Raw genomic sequence first — 14,932 nt, 5'->3', positions numbered from 1 at the left:
ATAAGTACCTATGATTAGATCAACAAGGATATTAGTTACTATAACTTCATATTCTTAATATGAGATATAGAAAATAGATTTCAAGAAAGACCACTTTTCTTAATAGACGTTTACTAGAAGATATATATATATATATATATATATATATATATATATATATAGCTTAGCCTAGAGGTTTTCTTAATCCATGTTATCCTAAAAAATGTGTAATGCTTCAGATCCGCTTGTGGATATAAAGCAAACATCTCAAGGTTGGAATAGTCATTTCTAATATGAAGATACAAGATATGCTTTTATATTAAAATGAAAGGAACATGCGTGTTTACTAAGAACTAGTGGGAGGATAGTGATATTCCTAATCTTGTATGAGTGAGACATACTTAACCATTTGAAATCATATTCTGACTATGCAAGGTCGTTTCACCTTGACTCTGAAGGTATTTCAAAAATGAAAGATTTAGGAATGAAAAGATACATTCTTGGAATGTAAAATCCATAGAGATAGGTAAAGATGAATGTTAAAAGTTTTAAATTCTTTTGCATTAATTAACGATATCTTGAAAGAGGTAAAGATACAAGATTCCTTTGGAGAACTCTTAGCATTGTCACATGACACCCTTTTGAGTATGTCTCAAAAGGACCTAACACATAGGTTTGAGCTAGATAAAGTGGTTTATATTCTATTTTCTTGGAAAATGAATCCAACATTTATGTCATATTATGCATAGGACTAAGTATATAATTATGCTATGAACATATCATGAGATACAAATTGAATACATGTTTAAGTCACTAGATGACTATAAAAACATTCTAACAGTAGCTAAGAAGAACTAAGAGAATGTTCATGAGATAATCAGTTTGGAAGAAGATCTTTATGTAAAGAGCTACATAAGATTCTAACTTCAAAACGAATATATATAATTATGAATTATAATTAGATTATGACTTCATTATAGAATGAATAGTATGTTTTGTAGGAATGAGGTCCGAACAAAACGACATTGCACAATATACTAAATAAGAATACACTACTACTTTAGAAGTTGAAATCAAATATGATTAGATGAATGAGTTCATTGAAAAACTATGTTGATTTCTGCCATTCAAGGATCACATAGAAATCTTTGTGACTTCGATAGTATACTTAATCAAGCTAAGAGACTCTATTTCACGAAAGAACACCAATCATATTCTCCAAGATATTTAACTATACCTAGAGTAATGTCAAATATGGAGATGATAGTATTCGCAGAATTCATACAAATTATATTTACCCATTAATAAAGCCTTTTAATTCAAGCTAAGTATGAATGGTCACACTTTAGCTATAGGACTTCATTATTCTAGAAATGGGATTTTGATTTGGATATTGGAACATTGTAACAACAAGTAATACATAATGTTTTGATATACTGGGATATGATCATCACCTTAATACTTGTTGTGTTCTATATTAACATGTTTAATCCACGAATAATCTTATTATTCTAAAAGTTCATAGTCGGTTATAATTATGTGAGCAGTTATGAAGTAAGACTAATATGAATTGGATTGGTTGACTCTCACTAGATGAAAGTAGGCAAGTAGTTGTAACCAAGTTTCATAGGTACTTGTTAAAGAACTAGTATTAAACTGACCTGCATCAAGATCAAGTCATAGATTGCAGTTATGAGTGATACTTTATTAAAGGTACTATCTTTGTGTCCTTAACACCTGGGATACATAGTGGGACTTAAGTGTAGGGAGTGATGTGCTTTGATATGGTCAATTGTTGATCCTTAACGGGGCAGTTATAAAATCCATTTTCAAGTATGGTGTGAACTATACAAATGGCTTATGTAGTCAAGATGAGATTTGTTCCTCTTATGTGTTGAGAGTTAGACATCTAACACGAGTTACCCAAAGTTGAACTACAAATGAGATTGATTGCGATCCAGGTCTCATGTTCAATATGATGTCTGTAACAAAGGGATAACTGATAAACTTACCTTATACATCAATTAAAGATTTTAGCTTTTGGGAATTGGATGTTGAAAGAATATTTCATTTCTATTTGTTGCTTAAACTTCAATTCTTTGAGAATTCTAACAAAATATTATCTACTTTACTTCTAACAGAATATTTCAACACAAGTATAAACATGTTACCTTAACATATTCTGACAGAATCTTCCCAATAAGTCCAACATATCAAACTTGCCTCTTTTACACAAAAATTTCTCTTTTTGACATTATATCAAACACTTGGAAGGCATGTTTTATTATCAACATTCAAAAAACACAACAGTACAAGCAACATTCAAAAACATTAATAATCGAAAAAATTGATTCTTGATTCTGATTCACTTCCAAAATCACAACTAGAAGATAGAAAATTTGAGTGCAAAAAATGAATTGGTAGATATTTAGATTTTTTTAGTATCAGAAGAAAAAAATGAATTGGTAGATATTTAATAGTTTTTTTTAATCAATGAAATCTAATTAATTTCAAACAAAGACAAAAGAGAAATCAAACCAATGGAGAATCGTACCTGATAGCTTGAAGACGACTCTGAAAACTAAACCTGATTATCGTGGAAGAAAGTAGTAGTTGGCGGTGGTATTAGGTGGGAATGCTGGTCGGCGATTGGGAAGGAGGCGTTGAAGATGGAGATCGCAGCACGAGACGATGATGATGAGGGATGCAGAAGAGTTTGTCGATGATGAAGAACATGCTCTCTTACACACACAAACACAAGTGGGGTGAGGGAAAAAGAACGGCCGTAGATAAATATGGGAGAAATTAGGGTAAAAGTCAATGTAACTAGATTATAGGAAATATTTATGGACTTTATATATCAAATTACTAAACCACCATTATTATTTATTTATTTTATTTATTATTTTCTGAATTCTCATTGATGCATACATACCATATATATATATATATATATATAGGGGAGTAAACGAACCGAACGAACACGAACAAATGCTTGTTCATGTTCGTTCGTTTAAGTTAACCGAACAAATGAACGAACACGAACGGAGTTTTCTTGTTCATGTGCGTTCCTTTAACAAATTGTCTTGTTCATGTTCGTTCGTTTATGTTCGTGAACATGCTAAACGAACATAAACGAACGAGCATAAACCAACAAATATAAACAAACACAATTGAACATATATGAACATAAACGAACTATAATATAGTAATGTAATAAAAAAACAATTGAAAATATATGAACATAAAAAAACGTAAACGAACGAACATAAACGAACAACATAAATGAACGTTCACGAACGAAACCATTGTTCATTTTCGTTCGTTCAACTAAACGAACGAGAATTTGTGTTCATGTTCGTTTGTTTATTCAATAAACGGACTCCTCGCGAAACAGTTCACGAACGGTTCGCCGAACGTTCAGTTCGTTTACAGCCTATATATATATATATATATATATATATATATATATATATATATATATATATATATATATATATATATATATATATATATATATATATATATATTGTAGGGACACTTATATTTTATAATCTTATAAATCCAACATGAGTGGGGCATTGTCATACTGGTAGACAAACTGTTTCGTATGGTCATATTTTTGTATTATATATATATATATATATATATATATATATATATATATATATATATATATATATATATATATATATATGGGGAAAAGTTCAAATAGAGAATCATTATTAATCAAGCAACCAAGGAACCAATCCAAAGCGTCGAAATTTAAAGCGATCAACGGCAAAATGAAGGGTTGTAGACTTTTACAATGTACGCACATGCACCGGATTATAACAAAACTCACTTCTTTTTTTTCGTTTAAAATTTGTTTAGGCCATGTTTTTTATCGAAAAAAAAACCGAGTATACCGTTCATCACGATTTTTCGTCCTCTTTCCAAAGAGATTCATGATGATATATAAAAAACAATTTTTTTTTCCGAAAAAAACTCACTTAATTTTCTTTGTTCAAAAGTTAAGGTCTATTTTTTTATAAAAAAGAATTAATAAATATATCAAAATTCATGTTTTTTTGTACTTTTTAAACATAGATTCATATTCATGTAAAAAAAAGATATTTCAGTTCAGATTCATATTGTGAACCTGTTCAGATTCATATTCTGAACCTGTTCAGATTCACATTGTGAACCTTCTCAGATTCATAGCGTGCATAATAGTATGTCATATTCACAATGTGAATCTGAACTGATCGAGCTTTTTCACATTGTGAATGTTAAAAATTGAAATATTTACAGTTTAGATTCACAGTGTGAATCTACACTGATCGAGGTTTTTTTTTTTTGAACCTTTTCAGATTCATAGTGTGCATAATAACAAGTCAGATTCATAATGTGAATCTGATCTGATCGAGCTTTTTCACATTGCGAATGTTAAAATTTGAAATATTACAGTTTAGATTCACAGTGTGAATCTACACTGATCGAGTTTTTTTTTCTAGTCGGTGTTGATGTTTATTAATAGAGTACAAAAAATTAATATTTTTTGGTATAATTAATTTTTTTTTTCATAAAAATAAACTTAAATATTGAAAAAACTAACAAAATGAAGTGAGTTTTTTTCGAAAAAAAAAATTCGTTTTTTATATAATCATGGATCTCTATGGAAAGATGACGAAAAATCGAGAACAACGGTATATTCAGTTTTTTTTTTCGATAAAAAACGTGGCCTAAAAAAAAATTTAAACGAAAAAAAGAGATGGTTTTGGTAAGGAGGTGGATTTTTTGGTATAATCCGGTGTGTGTGCGTCCAATGTACAAATGTACATCTCTTTCCTTGGCCGTTGATCATTATGATTTTCGACGCTCACAATTGGTTCATTGTTTCTTTGTTAATTATGGTTTTTCTATTGAACCTCAATATATATATATATATATATATATATATATATATATATATATATATATATATATATATATATATATATATATAAACCAAACCATACCAACTTAAACGAAACCCGACATATTAGTATGATTTCTAATTTGATTTTCAAATTATTTTAGTGAAAGTGATAGTACATCATTTATAATAATATCATTTCTATAAATGAGTGTTATGATTTTTGGTATCAATGACTTTATGATGCTTAAGCTTAACCTCATCATCCTACTCTTGATGATATGCATTTTGGTGCCTTTTGTAATCCTTTTTATACACAGTGATATTGTAGTACAATAAATAAACAAAACAAATTTCAAAATCAAACTTTAAACGTCAAACAATCAATACACCTGTGTCTCCAACTAAAATCGGGTTCATCAACCCTATATAAATAATGATAATAATAATAATACACATATTTTAAATAAACATGAGATTATTGGTTTCCAATCAAGAAAAAAAAAAACAAGAATCAACACCACCTCTCTCTTTGTGTCTCTCTCTCACCTCAACACGAGTTTCATATGAGATTAATAGTGAAGGAGACATAAGGATGAGTGTCAGCTTCACCGCCCAACCCACCCATGCTTCCTTCTTCATCGGTTTTCCAAAACGTGCTGTAATTCACATATGTCACCATAAATTAAAAAATATTTTTTTTAAAAAAAAAAAAAAATTTAATCACATGGTTCTGAATCACGTTTATCACGACAGTTTCAGAGATAATTAAATGGTGGAATGGACCACTAGTAGAATCTAGTATCTGTTCTTTCCTATGTTATTGAGTAGGAGATCCAGGTTTTCTCAGACTAACTATTAATATTGCAACAGTTTTTATTAGTCAGAATGATTGTGTGAAATTAACCACTCATTTTTTTTTAGTTGTTTAGTGGAAAGATGTCAGGGTTACCTGTTGGAACTGTCGCATAGGGTTTCAAGGAGTGTACGTACTTTCTTCTCGTTTTTCACAGATGGTGACAATACAACAGACTGAAATTTATTAAAAAAAAAAAAAGAGTAAATGTTTAAGCAGATTTTTGAATCATTGTTTTATATAAGAAAAGAAAAGGAAATTGGAAGTTGGGATGTTTGGTTGAAATACCAAAAAGGAAGGGGGCAAGCCGTATCTCAAAATGGTCTCGGAAAATAAGCGGACAGCACAGAAGTGCATCCAGGAAGTGAAAACCTGCAGGATATAAAATTGATGAATTATTAATAAGTGGGTAAAATATAAAATTGGTATAATTGTTAGAGAAAATGTAACGTGGGAGTATAAAAGATTCATTATTACCACTACATGATGAAACTGGTAAAGAAGACGCAACAGAAACCAATCACTATTTGAAATTTGTTAGAGATGATTTTTTTCACTATTTGAAATTTGCATGTTTACAAAAATATTAGAAGTTTTATAGGCTTTTGCATAGGTAGTGAGTGTTGGTTACTTGTTATGGGTTTTACTAAATTTACTTTAGTGAGTAGACTTAATGTGATAGGCCTTGTTGAGTTGTGGAGGAAAACCCAGTTTAGGGCTTGGCCCATATGTGGATATTTTCAGCTCATTATCAACTTATAAATGTACTGTGTAATGTGAAACTATACCCCTATCCTAATTTTGAGATTAATAAGGGAGAGTTGCTAATTGCAAATGGTGTATCTCGGTGTTATTATATCACTTATTTCTATTATTTTATGTTTAGCGAAACTAGTATTTTTAAATGTGTTTGTGAGTTAATTGATGTAGAAAAACAAGCAAGCAGATCATGCCCCATTTTTTAGAACCAAGCAAGGAAAATTTTATACTAGAATGAAATAATCAAAAAGGTTATTTCCAGCCTAAGCAGGATGCTAAGAGAGTTGAGCATCTCACATTCACCAGGTCTTGTCCCTGCATCTTGCCTTGCGTCTCTTGCAGAGCAATTTTCAGGTTAACTTTGTCTGGCAGCCAAGTCATGTAATGTGCAGGCGCATTTTTATAGGATTTCACAACTGAAAATGTGATAGATTGTCACATTCTGTAGATATAAATATCGTCAAAAATAGAGTTCGTATGAAGAAGTTACGACCGCCTGAAGTTGGGATAAAAGTACGTTGCTATTCTTAGAAAGTCGACGAAAGTCGAAGTTAAACGGTCGGATTCGGTTTGTCGCAGCGCGACTTAGTTCTCACCGCGGCGCGGAGGTGAAGAGGTCACCGTGACATGTGGCAACATCTAAGACATGTAATAAATTTTCGGAGAAAAGCATGGCCGCAACACGGCAGCTAGAGCATAGAAATAGTTGTTGTTTGTGTGTGGTTCAATTTTTTTTGGGCACACGCAGTCGGGGGAAAGGCTCGAGAGGTGTTTCCGGAGACTTATCACCGCAGAGTTGTACTAGTGTACGGGGGTATGAAGGTTGAGTTACGAGATAAGTCGAGGTACTTTTATCTCTTTATTAATTACGTCGTATTTTGTAGTGGGTTGTTAGACCCCAAGTGTATTACGGGATTTCATAATACGAGACTATTACGAACCAGGTGATTAGTTAAATGTTAATCTCATAGGTAAGGGTTATACACCCTAGTTTACCGAGATTTATTTGATTGGGTTAGCAGCTTACAGGGTTAAGTCGTTAGGTGATTATATATGGAAATTTGACTAGTTTGGTGACATTTGGTGACATAGTTACCGAGTCTAGTTAGTGATCAGGTAATTGATCACTATGGTTGATATATGGTGAGACTAGACAAGTTCTAATGAACTTGATATATTGTCCAAATAGGTCTGGACAAGTGATGAATTGGAAAGCAGCACAGAGTTGGATACTAGAATGATAGTTAGTCTTCACTAACTAACCTGGCGGGTAACCACGCTTCTTTCTAGATATATGTTTATTATTTAATTGCGTTAATTTCGTGATAAATACAGTATTATGTCTATTGTATAGTAGGATGTTGGTGTACCATAAGTGTAGAAATATGTGCTAGACTTATGGTTTTAAAAATTAAAAAAAAAACAAAAACGTACGCCATAAGGCGATTTGGACACAACGTACATGAAGCGTCGCTTCATGGGGTACAAATGATACGTACGCTTCTTACCGGTGAATCGTATAGTTTAAGGTAAAAGTGGTATGTTTGGTGTTGTAATTACCACTATGTTGGAATTGGTTATTAGTGGTACGCTTAGTGTTATAAATAACTTACATCATTGTATTATCTTCAATGCAAATATTGATTGTAGTGTGCTTAGTGCTAGAAATACCACTGTAATAGATTATTGTTAGTTATGATAGTCTTGGTGACTGTAACATCATGGACTAATATAGTAGTGGCTTTGGCGATTGTAACACCACGATATTGAGAATCAGTTATTAGTAGTCGTCTTGGTGACTATAATATCACTCTATTATAATCAGTAATTAGTGGTGGTCTAACATCACTATCTTAGAATCAGTTATTAGTGGTTGTCTTGGTGACTATAACATCACTATATTATAATCAGTTATTAGTGGTGGTCTTGGTGACTGTAACATCATTATATTAGAATCAGTTACTAATGGCGGTCTTGGTGACTGTAACATCATTATATTAGAATCAGTTATTAATGATGGTTTTGGTGATTGTAACATCGTTGTATTTGGATTAGTTATTCGTGGTGGTCTTGGTGACTGTAACACCACGGTTTTATGAGAGTGTATAAATGTTTGTATCTTAGCATTGCAATTTAATAGTAACCTTGGTGGCTGGAATACTATACTCATGAAAGAATATACTGTAGTGAAAGTTTGAATGGCTATAATGTCAACGAGTAAAATATTGAATCGGATAAAATTGGTACATCGTGTAGTATGGATACTACTAAGATGAGGTGATGTGTAGCTTCTGTGGCTTTAAGTCTACTATGGAAAGTTAATGGTTAGAACAGCAGCTTTGGAAGCTGTAAACTTGATTATTGGAGAATTATACACTAGTCAATTTGAGTGTATGTTGGTCGATTGAAAGACATTGATGATATATATCTAGTTGTGCAACTATTTTATATCTTATTATACAAGTTGTGTATGTCTTTCAGGTTCAAGTAGACTTGTAGAAAGAAATGGAGTTAGTAGCACTCGACTTGGATACTTATACGAGGTTATTGTAAGATTCTTTTGATAACTACTTTGTACTAATTTGTCATACGAATGTACAGCAAATTTGTTATGATTCATGTTTATAAATGAAAATTTTTAGGTGTAATTCGTATTAAAAGTCGGGTGTTACAATAAGGGAGTATTTATTCACATTTTTTATTGACAAACATGTGTAAACTTGCCGTCCTCCAAAACATGATTTATTCCTTTGATTCTAGCATAGGCTAAACATTCTTTGTTAGGAGAACGGTGGAATTTAGCATAAGGTAATTGAGTATCAATTACATACCTCTTTTGTTGGTAACATTTGTTCGTTGAGTTGAAAATCTTGTACTTAAAGCTTTGATCGGTCATCTTGCAATGATTTATTGGTTATGGTTTGCTTGAAAGAGTGATTATAATTTGACGTGAGATATTTAACCTAGGGTGAATGGGTGATACATCAAGATAAATAGAGATAGAGGAAGTCCTAACACCATGTGTAACATTCCTATGTTTAATGAGTACGAGTTGTCTGTGGTAATCGAGAGACATAACACATCTTCTAGTAAGCATTCTTGTTACACCTCGACAAAGGGTAGTGAGGAAATTAGGGTTTGTTGCTAGTATGAAATAGAAATAAGATATTCGTGATGGATGCTAAATGAAATTAGATGTCTAACTATCCTCCCTTTGATAGTCCTCAATATGTGCTTCCTTTAGTTCATTACTTGTCTTCTAGCTTATTTCATGTTGGTGCTTTTATAAACCATCCAAATTAATCATCATTCGGTTGGAGGTTGCTATTTTTCTTTGTGGTAGTTGACAACCTAAGTTCCTTGGTTTTAGAAAGCATGATGCGCTCCAATGCGCTTACAGTCTTGGAGGCCAATGCACGGGCATCATGAATACGAGGCGCACAAGTAGTCACTAGTGAAGTAGAATGCATAATGCATGATTACCAACTAAAATAATACTTAATAAAACACTATATAAATAGAAAATGCTCAATGCCACAATGGTTAGGGCATTGGATAGAAAATGCTCAATGCCACAGCATTGGATAGAAAATGCTCAATGCCACAATGGTTGCAGCATCTGAAGACTATGTTTTGATTCAATCCCCAGTTAAATTAACGCTTATCACCATGACCACGGTTGTTGCTACGGGAGTTCCCTCGACATCCACAATTACCACGGTTAATAATGGATTGTCGAGATTCGTAGAAGACTTGAGAGTCGGAGGGTGCGAGGCCAGTACGTGTTATGGGTACTAGTTAGAAGTCGAGAGTGAATGCAATAGGACCAAGTTGAGCAACTAAGGATGATAAAGAGCCATAAGATTTGTTAGCATCGATGTTGGTGGCTTGGAAGGCCTGAATGGTGGGCGAGTTGGGGTTACGAGTCTTCCCACGCATGAAATTGTGATCATTGAGTAGGAAATGAAGTTCACTAAAGACGGTGGGTTATAAGGTTTTTATTTTTTACTAGGTTGCCTATAATAGCAAGAGCATTGCTATATTCTTGTGCACGATTTTTCATCTCCATATTCAGAAGTTAGGTCGTAAGTGGGTTTTCTATAGAAGATAAGTGGTGTATGTAGGCTTGTTTTAGAGCAAGCTATAGATTACAAGAAGCGATACCTTGACATGACAAAAGGATGCTTTAGATATGGTTAAGATAATCAACATACATAAATGCGCATCATTGGAGATCCATATTAGGTAATTAGGATTGTCCCTTGTCTGATTTTCGATCGACATTGGCAACATGTGCTAGGAGATGTTTGGGTGGCCAATGAATTATGTTGTCCACGTAGCCAAATACCATGTATGTAAAGAGGAAAGGATGGATCATGGCCTTCCAGTAACCATAGTTCATTCGAATGAGTATAAAGGCAAACTTCTGATGTCAACAACGGTAAAATTGGCAAGGAGAGTTATGGTTGTTCGTCGAACGAGATGAAGGGATAAAAATAACAATGAACAGCAGTGTAGATCAACTATAATGGTGAATAGTTCAAATGAATAATGATAACAATAATTATGAATAGTGTCGTTGAACAGTAACCCCTAAAATTTTCAAAGTAGGTCATCGGCCGATGTTGTAGTCAACGTTGGGGATTAGCCCTAGGTTTTTTTAAGTTAGTGCTAGAAGTAAAACCATAGGCTCTGATACCATTAAGGATCGTATAATTGTGTATTGTATATAATGAATATAATAAGTTACATGAGATCTTTGTATATAAAGATAAATATTAAACTTAAGTACCCTCTTATTGACATGCACAACATTGGAGATCCAAATCGAAAGTGGTGGGAGATGTTCGGCTAGATAAGGAATTGTCTTGTCCGTGTAGTCAAACAAGTTATGAGTGAGGAGGAAGGGATGAATCATGGCCTTCTAGTAAGCATAGTTGGTTGGAGTAAGAGTGAAGGTAAACTTGTGAGTGCATAGGTGAAGTTGGCGAGTAGAGCCATGGTTGGCAGCAAAAAAGGGGAGGAACTAGTACAAACGAACAATACACATGAACATTACACGATGTCTGTTGTCAGCAGCGGTGGTGACGGTAAACCCTAATTTTTTTAGGGTTGGTGGCATCGGAAACCCTAGGCTCTACTACGATAAAGGGTCATGTAATTGTGTGTTGTACTGAAATGAATATAATAGGTTACAAGAGCTATGTATATATAGATATTAATATTACACTTGAGCATCCTTTAGTCTAAGGTAATTACAAGAATGTCTAAAAATAGCCAGGGGAGGCCCCACTTGCTTTTTTAGGTTGTTACTTACTCTATAGTTAATTGAAGAGAAAAGTTAATAGCTTTTTAACTATATTTTATTTAAAGTTGCAACTAGCAGCACATTTTTATTTTTATAGGGCTTCATTCAAATATTACTTCCTTTACAGTTTGTGATATATTTTTGGCATAAAAATGTTCTTATTTCTTAAAGTCAACTACATTTTATATGATGAATCTACACATACTTCATGCTTATTAATAACTATTATTATTTCCATCGAGGCTTCACCCAAATATAAACACAAACAAATAATCTAATCATAAATAAACCTAATTAAGAACCAAAATTTTATTTCCTTATAACTTACCAAAATCTCATAACTTATAAACAAATTTTGTTTGTCGCTCTATCTATGCATGAATGGAAAAACTTAACTACTAAAAGTTTTATTAAAATATATTTAATTAATAAAAGTGATTTTTCAAATAGTTATTGTATTAGTAAAGTTTATATTTTTATTTACATTTATAGATTGGAAAACATATTAGGTTTCGAACTTGCAAGACGTGGTTAGCACTCAAAGTCCGAGAACATTAGAAATTTGCAAAAAAAGAAAAAATAAAAAGTAAGAAATGATGATAACTATTGTTAATATAATGATTCATTGGTTTTAAACATCACCAGAAAACTTGCCAAAAAATAGTTTAGAGACAATTGTGCAAAACTTCAAATACGCAAAAGATCGACGAGTTTCTTTTTTATGAACGATGTAAGAATGTTTATATTAATTGTCAACTTTAGATTTTTTATGTCATAATCTTCAACCAAATAAACCTTGTGTATATGTTTTTTTTTTTGAAAATTTTGTTTCGGCCCCCTAGTCCTGGTGCTCATGTTCCATTTCCATCCCTGGTTATAGCCATCAAGAGGTGGCACAATATTTGAGAATAATTTTTTCGTACTCACATATAGTATATTAAAGATAGAAACTTTTGGTATAATACATAGGTACTATATAGATTTGATTTGTTAGATGTGAAGATTATATATTGGTTGTTGAGACATCTCTCCATTGTTAACTATTATTACACTTGGGATTTTTTGGATTGTATATCACTATATTGTAATCATCACAATTGTCAACCATTTAGGACATGGCAAGATTTTTCTCGAACAATTTTAAGGTTCACAAGGAGGCTAGCTAATGGATCAATTCTTCACCCTTGTCACTAAAGCACAGCGAAGAGACAAGGGAAGATGGGATAAAAGGCCCAAAGGTTTGGGGATAAGCAATAACCTTTTCTTAGAAATAAGGATTAGTTAATCAACTAGGAAGATTAGAACCACACATAAGGATTGATATTAGTAGATTACTATGCATAATTTGAAGGGATCAAGGGAAATGGAAGTACCTCTCCATAACTGGTATAACACCATTGCAAAAGAGAGCTTCTCAGGGATTCTTGATCTTGCACCAGTTTTTCAAGCTCCTGTTTCCGACCCTCTTGAGTTTCCGAATTATATTCAAAATCACGAATCTGAATCACAATGTGAATCATAAAGAAAAACATTACTCAAACTTATCAAATATTATGCAGGAATATCTTATTCAAGAACTCCACAGTGCATATGAGATCCTTGAATCAGAGTCAATATAATGCAAAACAAACAAACTAATTTACAAACTCACTTGAAATCCTCTTTCGCGTGCCTTAATTTTGAAATTGTCAGCATCACGATTGAATAATGTCACAGTATAGAGAGCATACTCATTATCCTCATGTAGATTTTTGGAGGATCTAGGGACCTAGAACATTTAATTCAATCAAAATGACAAAATCAAGAAACTTATAAAGCAGTATTAAGATCAGAGTGACACTACATTAAAGACTGATGATGATGATCTTACCACATAAGTTGTTAATGTTTCATAGCATGACAACCAATCCTTCTGGGAAAACTTGGAGACAACAGCAATGAGAGTAACCAAATGTTCTGAAGTGACTATGTCCTCTGGTTTTACCAAATTGGACAGATCACGAACAGCTAAGCTGGAAAATGAAATCAGTCATGATAGTGAAGTAGAACAATAAACATTTTTATACTCAACTGTTATTGACCACTTATGAGTCATTGGTGTCAAAAGGCATTAATTTTACCTTCCAGTCTGCTTTCTGTTGATTGCATTGAGTTGACTGCGAACATTGTTATACTCAGCAATACGAACCTGACAAAGTGCAAAACAGGAAGCAACAGTAAAGGCTTTACCTACAAAAATGAAAATTACAAGATACAGGGCAACCAATTACCTTAAGGTCATCGTCTATCTTGGCTACTTGAACATGTATACCATCCACAATCTCCTTAAGAGGAGACATTGTTGGATACTTAGCCTCATCCCACACAAATCTACAATCACAAATTCAAACAGATCAAGAACATTCTTTCATCAAATTCAAAAAACACGTACAAGAAATTACTTGGTGAGATATGAATCCACCGGAACCCCATCGACAGTCAAGGAGCTAGCGAGAATTCCCGAAGCCTTCTCCAAATCTTCGATCTGACGCCGTATCTTATGAGAACATCCTTCGATAAACGTATTCGACTGCAGAATCACATATACATCAAATCAAATCATATCAAATCAACCAATCCCCTGATAAATTTTAAATCAATAAATGACCTTGAGTAGATCATCGCTGAGGGCTAACAACGAATCGAGTGTACCAACGCGAAGATTTGGGATATTGAACTGCAAAATTATTCCGATTAGTTTCAGCTATGTAAGATAACAGAACAGAACAGATCTTTCCGTGCGATTATGAAGGTCGTTATACCCTGTAGAGAAGAGTGTCGAAGGAATTTTTGGAGATGGATTCTTGTAAGCGACTCCATAGAGAAGTGGCGGAGCTGTGAACGGGAAGAGAAACTATCCAGTACCTTGTCGCCATTGTTATTGAAGTTGTGAGATCACGAACGGAGCTTCTGATCTTCCAAGATTTAGAGGAAAGAGGGAAAGATATATCTTCCTCTTATGATTGCAGTTGGCTGTTGGTTCCTAAAACACTCGCCTCGTTGAATCCGGGTTCGGGTTTCTGCAACCCAATTTACGCTCCCAGGCGACCCGCTAACCGTCAATCTCAACGCCTGTGTTCGATAACCTCGACAT

The 14,932-nt window shown here is 33.1% G+C and overlaps 1 protein-coding gene across 1 annotated transcript; it reads right to left on the bottom strand.

The window, feature by feature from the left end:
* Positions 1 to 5,229: 5,229 nt before the first annotated feature.
* LOC145107756 (V-type proton ATPase subunit C-like) lies at positions 5,230 to 14,814 on the bottom strand. The gene is made up of 11 exons (XM_079044709.1): positions 14,601 to 14,814; positions 14,447 to 14,515; positions 14,241 to 14,368; positions 14,070 to 14,169; positions 13,920 to 13,987; positions 13,670 to 13,811; positions 13,451 to 13,567; positions 13,173 to 13,298; positions 6,021 to 6,104; positions 5,829 to 5,908; positions 5,230 to 5,535 (listed from the first exon to the last, which is right to left on the bottom strand). Exons 1-11 carry the CDS (start codon positions 14,712 to 14,714, stop codon positions 5,439 to 5,441), a joined length of 1,125 nt encoding a protein of 374 aa, XP_078900835.1. The 5' UTR covers positions 14,715 to 14,814; the 3' UTR covers positions 5,230 to 5,438.
* Between the last annotated feature and the right edge of the window lie 118 nt (positions 14,815 to 14,932).

This window comes from Lactuca virosa, chromosome 4 (genome assembly GCF_052849685.1).
Source record: "Lactuca virosa cultivar CGN04683 chromosome 4, Lactuca_virosa_CGN04683_v6, whole genome shotgun sequence".
NCBI lineage: Eukaryota > Viridiplantae > Streptophyta > Magnoliopsida > Asterales > Asteraceae > Lactuca > Lactuca virosa.
Note: the sequence above shows the minus strand (reverse complement) of the source record. Positions and strands in the feature narration are given on the sequence as shown.

Bases quoted from the DNA above. Each gene is read 5' to 3' on its own strand.
- LOC145107756 (XM_079044709.1), bottom strand. From the start codon at position 14,714: ATGGCGACAAGGTACTGGATAGTTTCTCTTCCCGTTCACAGCTCCGCC. The intron at 6,105-13,172 runs GTACTTCCATTT...TATATCCTGCAG, and splicing joins GTTATACCAGTTATGGAGAG to GTTTTCACTTCCTGGATGCA. The intron at 5,909-6,020 runs GTATTTCAACCA...AATAAATTTCAG, and splicing joins GCTTGCCCCCTTCCTTTTTG to TCTGTTGTATTGTCACCATC.